The following is a 16,514-nucleotide window of genomic DNA, read 5'->3' as shown; positions in this document are numbered from 1 at the left end:
GGGCAGCAGCCAGTTCTGGGGGGAGTCAGTTTAATCCCCCCCCCATCAGAGGCAGCAGGGGAAGGGGGCGGGGGAGGCTACCACGAAGCAGCCCCGATAGGGGGGGCGAGCTCTTGTCTGTCCCGAGGGACGCTGCTGGGGGGGAGACTCACAGCTAACAGCTGGGACACTGGCGCCACCCCAAGTAGCTGTGTGGTGCTGCGCCCGCCTCACCCAGGAGAACGCTCACCTCAGGCAGCCCACAGGCACTCAACTGCTAGCGCTGCGCAGGCGCACTCGGGCAATTACCACTCGTGACTTGCCGAGTGAGCAGAATCGAATGAGTCCCCGCCTACTTCCATGGTTTGTGGCGGTTGCTAGGTAACCTATTCCGACTCGTGCAGTTGTCTGAGCGTCCCAGCCCGCGCGCCCCCATGTCGTACCCGCACCCGCCCAGGCGCACGGGGCTGCCTCGCGCCGTGCTCAGGTGGCTGCAAAGCCTGGACCTGAGCTTCTTCCCTAGGAACTTCCGACGGTGAGAGGGGGCGGGGGCGAACCGGGCGCTGCCCCGCGCGCGCCACCCTCGGCCTCACCGTTACTGTCGTTGTTCGGCAGGGACTTCTCCAACGGCTACCTCATCGCCGAGATCTTCTCGTGGTACTACCCCGCCGACATCCACAGCCACAGCTACGAGAACGGCGCCTCGCTGGCCACCAAGCTCAGCAACTGGTCCCAGCTCGCCCAGGTGAGGGAGCCGGCGGGGGGCGCGGCGCAAGAGCCCGGCCGCGGCTCTGGTCTGGGGCAGCCCCCTTGCTACCTGCAGACTCCCCTGGCTCTGGCCAAGCCCAGCGATTTGTTCCTAGCATCTGCCATGTGAATAATGAGGTTAGTGCTCACTAAGGGTGTTAAATAGCAACTAATTGACTAATCCAATAGTTGATGCATTTTGCATTGATTATTCCATAGGGAGCCTCCACCTCTGAAGTGGAGTCCCCAGCTGATCCTGGGCTACACCTGGTGCTGCCATTTTGCAATGCCACATACAGTCTGAGGTCACCCTAGCTGGCCCTGGGCTGCACATGGCGTTTCAAGGCAGCAGTGCAGCATGGAGCCCGGGTCTGGCCCCAGGCTTCAAGCAGCCCTACCACTTTGAAGTACCCCCTCCCCCTTGCTTCCTCTTTCTGATAGGGGGGGGAGGGGGGGCGACTAGTTGACTATCCTGTCCTGTATTCCTTCACATCCCTACTGCTCTCATGAAAGTCTTGGCTTCACCAGTTTTTGTACAGTTAACAAATGCATCTCATACGTAACAATGGGTGGCGGGAGGTTAAATTGTTTTGAAAACAACAAATTTGAATTTTTGTTCAGTTTATATTTCAGTTCTCACGCCTTGTTTTGCATAATTTCTTTAGTGTGAGACTGTATTGGAAAGGGGCAGAGAGAAAACAAGTGATCAGTCACACATCACATAAAAAGCATGGAAGGATGGACTTATGCCTGTCAAGTACTAGGAATTAAAATGCTCTCAGTTTTTATTTTTTGTTATAGTTTTTTTCCAAACAAAAATTGAAGCCTGTCCAAGAACTAATAGATGGGACCATTCACTGTAAACCAGGAGCAGCAGAAATTTTGGTACAAGACATCTACTCAATGCTGACAAATAGACAGTGAGTGCTGTTTACAGAAGTGTATTTATTACGTATAAGGTTTACTAGACAATATAAATGATTCATTTTTTTAGCATGTAAATGAGTAAATGTTACTCATCATTTTTCAAATATTCATCTAGTCAGCTGAGTTTTGACTTCAGTAGGGCCAGGGTCATCTGATGCCTACTTCACACATAAAATATTTAAATCCCTTGTGAATCTTTACCCGCATCACAAAGAATACCAGTTTTTTTGCTCTAATTCATTAATTGAAAAAGCAAAGTTGTTCCTTTGATGGTGATGTACATAGTGTTGTATATTAAAGCTTTCAAAGCACATAGTATTATCTGGACAGTTAACCATTCATATATGTTTTACATGTGCATGTGAACAGCTCTAGTCTAATGATTACTTGAGTGAAGTAACTTGCATCAGCAGGGGTCTGCATGTTCAGCTCCCCCAAGATAGACAGCTGTAGAAAGCTCCTGCTGCTCTCTGGCTCCAATTGTGACCTGAATATGTCACACAATTATGATTAGGAATGTGAATGAAGGTGGCCCACAGAAGACACTCTCTTAAGAATGGTCCATACTTCAAAAAAAGTTGAGCATAATAATGTGTTGTGTATTTATTAGTAGTAATGTAATTGACTCATTAACATTTGCTTTTTTTCTTCCCTTCCCCCCAGAATTAAAAATATTCAGGATGAGGTTGACTTTACAGACTACTATTATCAAGAGCAGTTACCAATGGTTGCCAGGTCAACAGCTTCAAAAGCTATCAAGAATAACATTAAACTAACAGAAATAATGATAGAACCCAACATCAACAAAAATAGACAAAAAGTTAATGCCATCATCAAAATGCATACACGACAGAGACTGGTAGAGAGGGAAGAAAATCCAAGTGAGTATTTTTTTCAGTGTAAAGAACTGGTGTACATTGAGCAAGTGATTGTTTCCCGTGTGTGCTGTCCTAGTTTGTTAGTCTGATGATTGAAAATGGAAAATAGTTCAAGTATTTGCCTATCTTTGGGGCAAGTCAGGTTTTCTTTAACTATGACTTGTTACCCCACTGAAGTTAGTGGAATTATTGGCATGAATAACATGAAGCCCCACACTCCCCACCATCAGTGTAGCCCCGAACCTGGTCAGCTGGAGCTCTTTGATCCTAGAATCCCAGATTTTAGAGGTTCAACCTGTATTACAATAATGAAATATAATTTAAATAACCCATACAATTTCCATCAGTGCCATATTACTTACAAGTGATTCATCCCCATTTTGCCATTCCTTGGCATTAAACACTATTGCCATCGGTTCTTTAGGTGGCTTAACTCCTAGTTGAAGTGATGTTTCTGCAGCAGAGAGATCTTCCTTGGTTCTCCAATGATTTCCTGCTAGTAAAAACACACAAGTAGGGCAGTACTGGACCTAGCTGTCCACTTATTAGGTCAATTTAATTTAACTGGACGGTAGGCTTGGGCTGGAGCTTGCTCAATTATTCTTATCTTTCACTTTTTCTTATCTTGGGTGATTTTGCTAAAAGCAACTAGTCTTTTTAAAAATTATTCTCTTGGGGTCCTGATCCTGCAAATACTAATGTATGTATTGACAGAATTTTAAAGTCAAAAGAGCCCATAAGACATCTAGTTTGACCTCCTGTGTGGCAGGGGCCATTTATATTTTGCCCAGTTATCTGTTCGAAATTCCATAACTTGTTTGACTAAAGCAGTGTTTCTTTAGGAAAGCCTCTAGTGCAGTGGTCCCCAATGTGGTGCCCGTGGACGCCATGGCGCCCGCCAAAACATCTGGGCTGGCCCCACCCCCAACGCGCGGCACATGTGTGGTGTCGGCCTTGGGCTCAGGGCACGTGGGTGGCTCCTGCCCTAGGCGTGTGGCACATGTGTGGCCCCACCCCCGGAAGCGCGGCACATGAGTGGCCCCGTCCCTGGAAGCCCGGCAGCCACGAAAGATTGGGGTCCACTGCTCTAGTGGGACTGCATCACTTTGTTTACCTAAAGCAGGGATGAGGAACTTTTTTTGGGTTGGGGGGCCACCTACCCACAGAAAAATCAGCCACACACAAGTGATAAGTTAAAAATAAAAACAACAAAAAAACCCTCACTGATGTGGCCCCTGACCAAGAAGGAGAAAGTGAAGAGTGTCTATCTCCTCACACACCAGATCCTAAGGGGGGCAGGAGCAGGCTATTAGATTTTATGGCATCCAGTCACACGGTGGGGTGGCAGTGGAGCTTAAGTGCCAGCGCTAGCTCCCCAGTGCTGGAGGGGAGCCCTGAGCCTCAGGGGCCAGATCCAGGGGCAAGCTGGATTTTGTGTCCCCCCCTTGCATGTAGCTTTTGGAGACTAAAATTACACTATTTTTTGGCTGGAGCACTTTTTTCTTTTGCTGAAGTTTGTGATTAAAAACTAATTAAAGAAACCAAGATAAAGGTGGAAATATTCTTCAAATAAGGAAAAAAAATGACTTTGAATAAGTGGCCAGTTGTATGGAGGCTATGACTTTATGGACTGTAATGAATAAATTGTAATTGTATTTTCAAGAGCGGTTTAACATTAAACCAAGCTTGGCAGAACGCGCAGTTCGTCATCCAGCGGCTGAAGGTTTCTCTGGCAGTGCAATTAACATCCAGAGAGAGAAACTTTCTTCTATGTCAAGTAAGATTTCATTTTAATCTCTACCATTGGACTGAATTTTTGTTGTTTAACTTTGATTATATGTATAAGTGGTCTTTTTACTAAAACAAATTCTATAAATGGTTTAAAAAATAAGCTGTTGGATCTAATTAGGGCTATGTCTAGACTGCAGGCTTCTTTTGGAAGCAGCTTTTTTCGGAAGAGATCTTCTGGAAAAATTTCTTCTGAAAGAGAGCATTGATACTGCAAAAGTGCATCGAAAAAGTGATCTTTTTTGAAAGAGAGCGTCCAGACTGAATGGACGCTCTCTCGCATGTAAGCTGTGATTACTATGAATGGATTGGTCACCAGGGCACTTCTGCTATTTCTTCTTTCCTCTTCTTCTGAAAGAACTCCCTCTTCCCAGTCCACACATGTCTTTTTGCGAAAGAAGCCTTTTTACAAAACAGCTCTTTCTCATAGAATGAGGATTGCCAATGCCGGAAAAACCCCTCTGTTCTTTTGATTTTCTTGCGGAAGAATGCAATTGCGAAAGAATGCAATTGGCGGTTTTCTGACAAAACTCTGTAGTGTAGACATACCCTAGGAAATAACTACAGTGCTTCCAAAAAGTTCTTCTGTTCAGTGATAGCAGCTACATATTCTGCTTATATTTCAGAAGTCAAACTTGCTTCTTTTCTACACCATAGAATTTTGTCTTATGATTACAACTTCCACCATACTTAGCAGCACATTCTGAAGGCAGTTCTTTTTCTTTTGTGTAGTGGTAACAGCTGTTCTTTATTTCTTCTCTACTGGACAAATCCTGCAGTCCCTATTTAAGCAGAACTCCCAACAAAGTCAGTGTGTAACAAACTCTAGTGTAGACAGCACGAAAAGCTATTTCAACTTAAGCTACACAGTTGACATAGCTCAAGTTCTGTTGCTTAATTCAACTTTTGCCCTGCAGCGTAGATGTACCCTATCACAGTTCAGCTGTTCTTTGCAATCTCCAGAAGAACTCTGGGAAGAGGATTGGCAGCGTTGCCTAGTGACTGATGTGATCCGAAATCTTGATCATAATATTATAGAAGAGTTCAGGAACAAATCTATGATAGTTTGAGGTATACTGTGGCCTGATCTGCACAGTTTTTGTAATGAGTTAACGGTTTTAGTTAGAGGTGTGATTCCCCTCCGCCCCCCTCAGTATAGTTATTTGCCTAACTTCTAGGTTAGCTACAATTCTTCTGATATTTCTATACCAGTATAAATACATTTTATTGCTATAAGCAACTTCATACCAATTTAAGTGCATCCATATTAAGTGGATTATAAATTGGATGGTTGTACCACTATATAACTAAATGGATACAAAGCTTATGTATAAACAAAGCTTGTGTTGACCATTTGAGATAAATGACATTGTATTCAGAATATTTTTGTAGTTAAATTGTGGTATTTCATAAATCAGCAGCAAAAGGAAATGGTTACATTTTTCATTTGCTTCTTTTCTTAGACCTAGGGCTCCCAGAAATCAGAAGCAAAACTGGAGTTCACTTCAAAGAAATTCAGGTGAAACAAGCGGACAGATGAACTTTTACAGTGGATTTATAAGCATGGCAGCTCCAAGCACCAAGATAAAAAGGTCTCTAACTGAACACTGGAAAAAACAAGACTTAGAAACCACAGCTTTGAAAATATTCAAGATCAACTTTATAATTCTGTCTGTCCACTGGGAGAGAAATGCCTGACTGGTTTTAGTGTCTGCTAAATCAGAGTATTTTTTCTAGTAAATGCCAAAACAAAATACAAACTAGAAATCTAGTATTTGTAGAATTGTGACAAGCTAAAACATCACAAAACAAAGCAGCATCTAAAAGTTTCCCATTGTTGGATGGCTTCAGTGGCTTGCTGTGATAGTTGCTTTTACAGCTCAGCCTCCTAGGCTTGATTACTTTGAATTGTTTTTAATATTTCAAGTTCTTTATCACTGAAATATTCCTATTTTACAGATTGTAGTGGTGCAAGATGAGTAATGACGATTTGTGGTCAACCTTGTTGAATATTGTAACGTGATGAGTTTAACTAAATAAATTGAGTTGCATTTTGTGTCCTTTTGTCCTACTGTACATTGATTTTTATATGCAGCTTTGAAATAAGTGATTACAATTAATATTTATCTCAAAAACAGGCCATTGATTATTTCCTTCATATATAAATGTACAGATTGAAGTATTCAAAGTAACTTTCTCTTCACAGATTTTGACATTATTACATTCAAATTAAAGCCATAAAAATTGTTTCTTGCTTCAGTAAGTAACCTATTTATGCCTTTCAAAGACTGTAGTTCTATTTCAGGAGAAACATTATTTTTTCAGGGTCATATTAATTCTGTATATTTTGAAGGTAATCTTCAGAGTGAAAAATTAGAAACAAACATTTTTACTGGAATCTTAGAATCCGTGGCCACTGAACATTCCCTTAGAAATGATTCTGTGCACAGTAAGGATCTGACTAAGGAAAGAGGGAGAGGAGGGGGAAAGAACTTATTTAAATTAAAATGATTTAAATATCAATTTTTATCATGCTTTATATCAGCCTGTATGACACCTGGCTTTAAAATCTTATTTTAGCCATGTTTTGCCTTTGTACTTTCAGGAAAAAAAGTTTAAAAAATTGTGGTTTTCAACTAAATGTATTCTTTACACTAAATTTGGTGGGGGTTTTTGTTTTTGGATATTACCAGAAGGATACAATATATATCCATTTAAGCAGTTAACACAGCTTTCATAAATTACAATGACAGAAGGAAATATTATGATCATCCATTCTGATCTCTATAACACAAGTCATAGAAATGGACTTATTCACATTCTTAATTTTTACATTTTTTGTTAGAAAATGATGATACATTCCTCAGTAGATGATTAATGTTCTACTTTTGATTTGTATCAAGTTCTATTTCAGTGCTCATTAGCTCTCTTCATAACAAAGTGTTAGTGTTGCTACATAATTTTACTGTATTGGCACAAGGAAATAAATAGATAAGGCATAGAAACCATACTTATGCTTAGAAGCATTACAAATACTTTCACTGCTTGTTGGGCTCTCAGAAGACATTTAGAGGTAAATTAGAGCTAAATAATATCACAAAATACTGAGAACCATGACTGGTGTCTGTAAACAAACTTTATGGGACTGCAGGAAACTTGGTCTCGTCCATAAGCAGACATCCAGCTAACTAAAATCATGCCAGACCACGGATGTTGCTGGACAAGAGAATTCAGGACTAGAGAGGTTCAGCCTCCATCTTAAATATGAAAAACTCAAACTTTTATCTGACCTGTTTTGCATTTAAAGCTAGCTGTTTTACTGAACAAAGGGAAACATCTATTACTTTCTGAATCTTTGGAAGAGGCTACTGCTGTCAAACCTGCTTAGCACTAGGGCTGTCAATTGATCTGCATTAACACCTGTGATTAAAGCAAGGCAGGATTAATGCATTAATTTTTTAAACACGTTAATCACAAGCGTTAATGCTGTGCTACCCTCTTGAAGCACTGGAGTGGTGCTTCAAAGGGGCAGTGCAATGCGGAGCCCGAGATCAGCTGCACTGCCCAGCTGATCCCCGGCTCCGGGTTACGTTGCCCCTTTGTAGTGCCAATCCGGCATTTCTAAGTAGCAGAAAGGCACGGAGCCGGGGTCAGCTGGGGACTCCAGCTGACCCAGGGCTCCCGCGGTGATTCCTCTTGGAAACACTGCACCGAGCCAGAGTCAGCTGAGGACTCCAGCTGATTCCAGGCTTCCACAGTGCTGCCCCTTTGAAATACTGCTGCAGCGTTTCAAAGGGGCAGTGCACGCGATTAATCACGAGATTAATCGCAATTACATTTTTTAATTGCTTGACAGCCCTAATTAGCACTTCAATAAATTCTGGTTCCAGGTGAAAATAGGAGCTATGTGGCACCTTGAAGACTAAAATTTATTTGGGCATAAGCTTTCACAAAAACTTATGCCCAAATAAATCTGCTTGTCCTTAAGATGCTACAGGACTCCTTGTTTTTGCTGAAACAGACTAATACACTTAACTTTCTGAAATTTGGCTCCAGCGGGTTAGCAGGTGGGTCCTAACAGTTCAGTAACCTGATTTTAAAATATTACATCAAATGTGCTATTTATTTCATTTATTTGGTTTATATGATTTTAATATTTAGAGTGTCAATTTCAAATTTTAAATAGATTTACTTTTAAAGAAATTAAAGTTATTTAATAAAGTTTTTATTTGTTTATTTTTTAAAAAATACTTTTGTCTATTTGCACCCTGAATAGAATTTTAATTTGCTGCTTATACATTTGGAAAATAACTGGTTTTTTTAACATCATGTCATCAGTTTTAGGTGGGGGACAACTTTTTTTTTTCTTCAATCTTACCTTTTGGCCTATTCAATCACTGGAATTTGGTAAAGTATTTTGTAAGTCCTTGTCCACATATAGTGTCCTTTTACTTGTGGTACTGAATAAACTTTTGTTACAAAAGTCAAAAATCTGAGTTGTCCAAAATTACATTTCATATCACAGCATAAAGTTAGTTTATCACTAAGATGTGTAATAAACTTTAGAACTGTGTTTGCCTCCTGTTTCTGAAATTTAGAACAATAATAATAGGTTTGACATGGCTTTTCTTTATTTTGACAAATGTGTTATCTTGGTTGAGACATTTTATAAATTTAACACTTATTCCAAGAACACTAAGATCACGAGGTTTTTCAGAGTACCTGTTACAGGGTATAAAAGTTGTAAGGCTTGAAATAGCTTTGCCTGGAAAGTTATAAAGAAATTCAGACACTGTATAGGTCAAGCACATTTATTTGAAGATGAAGACACAAGAGAGTTTTTTTAAGTGAAGGAGAAATAGCTTAGAGTTGAGCAGTTCTGCTTGACAATGAAATCACATTTTAGCAAACAACCTGAAATTAGTTTAGAAAACATTGATGCAGCTATGTTTTGATAGTTGCAACTACATATTTAACAGTAAATGCACATTTTACAATATTTTTCCTGACATTTTTCCCCTTCACATAGGGTAAGACTGCCATAAAGTAAATGCAACATAATTTTTGTTTACAAAGACTATTAGCGGACATATTTCTAATATAAAAGCTTCCCTTTGACTTAATTTGTATAATCTAAATGTAACATAATAAAATAATTTACCTTCCTCAGTGTCTAAAGAAGAAAAAGATTTGTCTGAGGTTCCAAATTAAGGCACAATTTTCACAAACAGATGCAGTTATACTACATATTTATAATTATTTAAAGATTTAAATACAGCAGTAGCAGTATAAGTCTTCAAGCTACTACTAAAGATTTAAAGAATAGAGTGGCAGTTGAGTCAATCCTTCAGTTTCCAATTCATAAAGTTGAACAAGCATTAGGACTGAAGATCAGTACTCTCCATCTTTCCCTATCTGTTAAATGCCTAGATTTCTTTTACCACACAAGTCACACAACACAAGGTAACTACTGATCTCTGATTCAAAAAAGTAACCCATTGTTTATTCACAGCTAGAGAGGTTATAGTTCCTCTACAAATTAATGTTGTCTTTTTTTCTGAATTCCAACTCTAATTCCCTAAAGAGAAACAAATCCCAAATGGTGGAAGCTATAAAGTGATACCTAATTCTCTGATACCCAAATAAAGGTGTAAAGATGGCTTACAAAAGAAGGGGTAGTAGTTAGAATATCCTATTTCTCTGAGTGGCCAAAAACACACCCTTTATAGAAATTAACTTCAAACTTAAAATAAAAATAAAAATGTTTTTCTACACTTGGTCTGGAATATGTGCTTTGGATTCCAGGAATTTCTGAGTTCTAACTTCCTCTGTAGCTTAGGGCAGATCACCACAGTCTATTTCAGTTTCTGCTTAGTAAAATGAGGACATGTCTTTAGGGATGTAAGTGACTAGTTGAGTAGTTGACTATCTGATAAGCCTAGGCCATCTCCATGGTGCAGAAGGGTTGGAAGAAGCAGGGGAGGCAGATGCACAGCAGTCTGGGACCTGACGCAAGGCGAGACTGCTGAGTCCTGGCTCGTGCTGGATCCCCTGCTGCATCTCTTCTTTTTAAATGTAATAAGAGCCAGGCAGCTCTAACTACATTTAAAAAGCAGACACACAGTGGTCTGTGACCCAGTGCCTGGCTCCTACTACATTTAAACTGTAGAGCCACAGTGAGGCCCCTTACAACTAATTGTGTACTCGATACAAATTATATCAAATACACATTTAGTCAATTACCTGCTTCTTAACATCCTTATATGCCTTACTACCTCATAGGGTTAATGTGAGGATTAATTATATTGGTTACATTTGCAAGGCATTATAAGATGAGAGGGGCTGTATCTTGTGTTATTCCTATTTTGTACAGGTTACTTAAAACACATTCAGTTATTTTTTATTGTTACCTCTTTATAACCTAACCAACATAACTTATTTCTGGGGACGATGCAGGGGAGAAGAGAAAATGAAGTTGAAGAGAACAGTGCCACTAACATGCTGATCAGGAAACACAGTAAAAGGATTTCTAATGGTATTTGATGTAAGAATAATTCTATTTGTGAACGACTGGTCTTCTCATTAGCGTAGTTGATATTATACACAATGGTTAGCTAAAATACTCATTGCCATCATTTTTTCTTTCATTTGAGTAGATACTTCTGGACATGAACTAACCGACTAAATAAAGCAATGCCCACATTTTATGTATCAGGTTCTCAATATCATATGCATTTTTACAATCTATACAAAATTAAAAAACAAAAGTTTTAATTTACATAATGTATTTCAATAATTTTCATTGAATAAGTTATTACTTACAAGCTATTTATTAAAAAAATAATGTTCATAAAATATTTTAGCTCATTAAAATATAAGGGGGAGTACTAAAAGTGAACTTATCAGAAAATATAATTTATTCTAATCTAGATATTCATCAAAATGACTTTTACTGTTCAAGCTTAAATATTTATTGTAGTAAAAGATTTTTAATTAAAAATTGAAGTATTTTGACTATATTGTCATTTAATATACACTATCACTTTTTAGAATCATATTTATCAAGTATTCGGTACAAATAAAAAGGGATATATGAAGCTCAGCTGTATCTCAGTGGCAATTCATAAAAGCATAAATAATTTGTGTACTGATGTATTTTAAAATGTCTTAAGAATTTCACAGTTCAGGCTACCCCAGTATATTGATAATGTGCAGGTATTTCTTTATTTGCTTTACAATTTGTTCACAAAAATTTACTGAAAGATGTTTATGTTGTCTAACAACAGTATTCTCATCTTTAAAAAAAATGGCTGTCAATTATGTAAGGACATTTTTTTCTTTGGATTATCATAACTTTTTATATATAAAAATCAATTTTTCATTTTCTCATTTACATTTTGCAAAATTCAAGTAACTGTCTTTCAGGAAGAATCAACTGCCATCTTTCTGTCCTTCAACAATCAAGGTTAAATTAACGTTAACCTGCTGGATGTTACTTCTTTTAAGCACTGGGGGCGGGGGTGGAGCAATCTTATCAGAATGGGTTAAGTCGTATTCCTGTTCCTAATGGTGAGAAGGGATTCACTTTGGCCCACATCAAAGCATCATTCAGTGAAATAGCTGATTTTCCATCTTCAAGGAAAAACACAGGACCCTGTGAATGTTTAGAAAAGGGAAGAAAAAAGATAATCATGTCACCATACTTCAAGAAGCGATGCAATCTAGCAAAGTGGTCTTCAAACTTTTTTACTCATGATCCAGTTGAAGAAAATTGTTTATGCCCATCACCCAACATAATTTGACTAGAGTGTGGGCTCTGGGATGGTGCTGAGGATGAGAGCTTTGGGATGTAGGAGGGGGTTCTGGCTTTGGGCAGGAGGGCGGGGTCAGGTCTGGGGAAGGGTTTACCTTGAGTGGCTCCCAGTCAGTGATGTGTGTGTGTGTGTGTGAGAGAGAGAGAGAGAGAAAGAGAGAGAGGGAGGGAAAGCCAGAGAGCCAGGCCTGTTTCCAGCCACTTCTGGGATGCAACACAGTGTAGCCCCCCACTGGTCACCTGATCACCCTGCAGCAATGAGACTCAGTGCCTGACATTCCATGACCCAGTACTGGGTACAACCTGTGGTTTGAAAACCACTACTTCACTGGAGATGAAAATGTCTAGAGAATACAACAGTAATGTATGTAATAGCTACACTCACATTAAAAAGTTATATCTGTTGTAATCAAACCCGACTAAAGTTTTCACACTCCATTTATAATGCTATTTTAATCAGTATACCGATGTGCCCTAAAATCTACAAGCCCAAATTTCAAATTCTGTCATATTACCAAACTATCTTATAGATAATTAATCATTTCTGTGTGGCTGTTGAGAATTTATTCTCTCCCATCAGCATAATTTTGACACCTTTCTGAGTAAAGTACCTCTGTTAGCGGGAGAACTTCTCTCACCAGTATAACTATGTCTACATTGGCACTAAGTTCAATATAACTTATGTCCCTCAAGGAATGTCTTTTTTACCCCTGTAGGCAATTTTATGATATATTGTAAGCACTAATGAATACAAGCCCAGGGTATCTTCAAATTGCAGCATGGTCTGGAGAAATGTACTGTGCAGAGTTGAAAGTCTCTGGATATTTCCCTATCTGTAAAAACGGCAATAATAATATGTACCACATGGGGATGTGGTGAGGAATAATATATGTTAAATACTTTGATCACAAAGGCTAATAGTCATGTTTGAATGTGTATCTTTTATATTATTAAATTATAGGGAGAGAAAGTGAATTGTCCTCTGAAGGCTCACCAATGTATGTTTTTAATTCATGTAATGATAGTGGTTGGCTGTAGAAATGCATATTATATTTCCAAAGCATTAAGGACAATCTAAAAACCTTTTAATTCTTTTAAACTCAAACCATGGTGACATTGGCAATAGGTCACACACATTAAAACAAGGAGAACACATACAAAGAGAAATTTCTTTTTCTTATACAGACTAAAACCTTTTGACCGGTCCAGTTAGGGATTTCAACTATTTTTGCTCATGACAATTTCTTTCTGTATAACTTACTGTAATTAAGGACAATTTCCTTCAAGTCAAAATGGCAGCAATAGCCATTTCAGGATACTCAAGCAAGGGAGGTTTAGGTTGGGCATTAGGAAAAACTTCCTAACGGTCAGGGTGGTTAAACACTGGAATAAATTGCCTATGGAGGTAGTGGAAACTCCATCTCTGGAGATATTTAAGAGCAGGTTAGATAGACATCTATCAGGGATAGTCTTAGATAGTGCTTGGTCCAGCCGTGAGGGCAGGGGACTGGACTCAATGACCTCTTGAGGTCCCTTCCAGTTCTAGTGTTCTCTATGACCTGCCTACCATCTTCTTCCTGGGGCTGCTCCCCAGGGGCAGCTCGGGGCTGCGGAGGCCTGCAATGGCTGTTCCCCAGAACTGGGGCACCATGTGGTCATTTGTGAGTATAACTGTCCCTTCTCTCACACACCAGCTCCCTTTCCATTTGATGCAAAACAATTGAATTCCAGGTACATCCCATTGTTCTGGCACAGTCAAACCCTTACCTTGCTTTAAGTTATAATAAGAGGAAGCTGCATATCAAATTTGGTGACTCTAGCTCTTACTGTTTAGGAAGAATTCTTGAACAAATGGACTAACATGCTTATGAACAGAGAGACGCACATTTCTAAAATATACAGTAAGATTCCAAAAAGAGCATTCAGGCTCCATAAAATGGTACCTGTATCCTTAATCCTGTCAAACAAGAGATGTGAACGTCTGAGTGACTAGGAAGATTAGATCCAGTGACGTAATCTGGTCCAATCATTCCTTTAAGAGGCTCTTCTTTTATTCGTGATACCAATGTTGAATATACCATTCTCTGTGATTCAGATGGAGAGGTATATGACAGTTCATCAGTAGATCTGTGAGTAAAATACATTTCATTTTAAGCTATTTATTTTATTTGCAGTATGCCTCAGGATGCACAAAAACTATTCTTTCAAAATGAAGTACCTTAATTTTTATATAAATTGATATAATCATATTCTACAAAGAAAAAAATGGGATAAAACAATGTATTTACAATGAGCACATTTAAATTATAGTAACTTCTATTATGATAATTTTACATTTCACACGTACTTGTTGACTAAGTGAGTGCAAGCTCTCCAAGCATCTAGTTCCTCAGAGAGCTGTTCAATTTTCAGGGGAACAGAGACCTCTCGCCGTTTTAAAAGCTGACTAAAGAGAAATAAAAAGTAATTAGAATTTGAAAATAAAATATATTCCCACAGAAAAAATTAAATTAAGAAAATATACATTGTTAGACTGGAAGGAAAAATAATCTAGAAATAAACAATGTGAATCTGTTTTTAAGTATACTGTATGTTGAACTGACCATAAAATTGGATATTTTTGCTACAATGCTATAACTGAATTTAAGCATAATTAGTTTTTATATGTCTACATTTAATTATCTTGATTTAATTATCTTGAGTTTTCCTTTGATATATATTTTTTTAAGGCTGTAAATGCTTTCTTTAAAATGACAGTTATTGAATTTTATAGTATTGTGTGGCTTGGTCTGTATTCCTGATGTTTACTGAAAAGATAAATAAATATAATACCTGAGAATGATGGAGGGCTAAGTAGATCAACTGAATGTGATTTAGCACAATATCTGAAACAATTTTGTCTTGCCCGAATAGATGTCTAAATAGAATTTTTCAGAAAACTAACACTGTACCTAATTTTTACATATATAGGTTGAAACTCTAAACTGGGACACTCTGGTCCGTAACATCCGTGGTCCAGATGGACCAGGATGTTTAAAGACCAGAGAGTCCAGGTGGAAAGCTAGAATCTAGGAGCCCTTCAGACTGGCAGGTAGCAGGAGAGCAACACACAGCAGCAGGGCTTCCCGCCAGGGCAGTGGGAACCCTAAGCGTGGTGGTAGAGCAGCCCCATAGGGCAGCGAGAGCCTGGGGCATGGAAGCAGTTGGGCTGCCCAGTGTGGCAGCAGGAAGCCAGCATGTGGAGGCCACTAGGCTGCTTGGTGTGGCAGCAGGAGCCAGGCACAGCAGCAGGGGACAGTGAGAGAGGGGAGCCAGCCAGGAGGCTGGCAATTGGACCAGGGATGGAGGGAGCCAATGGCAAAGGGACAGAAATGACCTTCCCTGGTCCAGCAAAATCCCTCATCCAGGACTAGTCAGATCCTAAGGGTGCTGGACCAGGGAGATCCAACCTGAACTAAGGCAAGAAAAGAGGGACAACTTTTCGATGTACATAGTTCCTAATTCCACATTTATGCAAGTACTTATGTTTAAGCATACGTACAGGACCATTTGACTTTACTGGAACATCTTATGCTTATATATTTTGTTGGATTGGAGTCTAAAAAGCTCAGATGGCAGATTGTGGTGGATTTTATCCATCTTGCAAGGTCATGCTAAAGAAATAAGGCTTTAAAAGGGCCTTGTTCTCCGTGGATTCTGTAAGTCCCAGAACATCTCAAAACTTGATGCTGAAGTGTCACAAAGAGGTTATTACTAACCTATTTTTCCTTAGTCTATTATATCTTCCTGTTGTTATTTCTCAAATTATTTTTAGTCAAATAAATGACAAAGTACAGTTTATAACTTATAATAAAGCAAGGAGAAAATCTAGACTACTTAAAAAAACAATCTTTTCTTTGAGGATCATGCTGGTTGACTGAGATCCACATTCTGCTTTTAGGTTGACCCTTGTACCTGTGTGATGCACCCAAGAAGCCAATGGAGCTCTGGGTAAGCACAGGAATACATCCACATGAGATCATTGCAGGAAGGGACTTTGAATTGATGAGCTTTTGGGGCCATGGATTGTCTCTTATTATGTACCATAATCCTGATTCAGGCTCCTGGATGTACTGCAGTGCAAATAGATCAATAATTAAAATTACCTTGTGTATTCATAAAGTGCAGGTACAATGCTAGCATACTCTCTTCTAATAGCAAGTAAAGCCCCAATGTAACCAGACAATATCAGCAGCTCATTCCGAACTCTAAAAAAAAAAAGATAAAAAATAGTTTAAATCGTTTGCAGAAACTTTAAACAGACTATCACTCTACTAACTAATTCAAAATCCTGTTTGATCTGTGTATTTGTGTAGGCAATGTCTGTGCTGCCTGACTGATTC

The 16,514-nt window shown here is 39.0% G+C and overlaps 2 protein-coding genes across 5 annotated transcripts in view; one reads left to right on the top strand and one right to left on the bottom strand.

The window, feature by feature from the left end:
• The first annotated feature begins 242 nt into the window (after positions 1-242).
• Positions 243-6,379, top strand: SPATA4 (spermatogenesis associated 4). 2 transcript variants are annotated; one of them, XM_075930232.1, is made up of 6 exons: positions 243-360; positions 595-724; positions 1,528-1,646; positions 2,317-2,534; positions 4,195-4,308; positions 5,783-6,379. In XM_075930232.1, exons 1-6 carry the CDS (start codon positions 320-322, stop codon positions 5,857-5,859), a joined length of 699 nt encoding a protein of 232 aa, XP_075786347.1. In that variant the 5' UTR covers positions 243-319; the 3' UTR covers positions 5,860-6,379. The 2 variants fall into 2 exon arrangements, with proteins under 2 accessions (XP_075786347.1, XP_075786346.1); XM_075930231.1 differs by lacking the exon at positions 243-360 and adding an exon at positions 367-514.
• A 2,736-nt stretch (positions 6,380-9,115) lies between these two features.
• Positions 9,116-16,514, bottom strand: part of WDR17 (WD repeat domain 17) — a 110,714-nt gene continuing 103,315 nt past the window's right edge. For all 3 annotated transcript variants that reach the window (XM_014577787.3, XM_006131597.4, XM_006131598.3), the window contains 4 exons: positions 16,278-16,379; positions 14,480-14,578; positions 14,076-14,259; positions 9,116-11,973 (listed from right to left, as the gene is read on the bottom strand). In XM_014577787.3, coding sequence (XP_014433273.2) covers positions 11,854-11,973; positions 14,076-14,259; positions 14,480-14,578; positions 16,278-16,379 — 505 coding nt within the window. In that variant the 3' untranslated portion in view covers positions 9,116-11,853. The remainder of the gene's footprint in view (positions 11,974-14,075; positions 14,260-14,479; positions 14,579-16,277; positions 16,380-16,514) is intronic.

This window comes from Pelodiscus sinensis, chromosome 5 (genome assembly GCF_049634645.1).
Source record: "Pelodiscus sinensis isolate JC-2024 chromosome 5, ASM4963464v1, whole genome shotgun sequence".
In the NCBI taxonomy this organism is placed as follows: domain Eukaryota; kingdom Metazoa; phylum Chordata; order Testudines; family Trionychidae; genus Pelodiscus; species Pelodiscus sinensis.
Note: the sequence above shows the minus strand (reverse complement) of the source record. Positions and strands in the feature narration are given on the sequence as shown.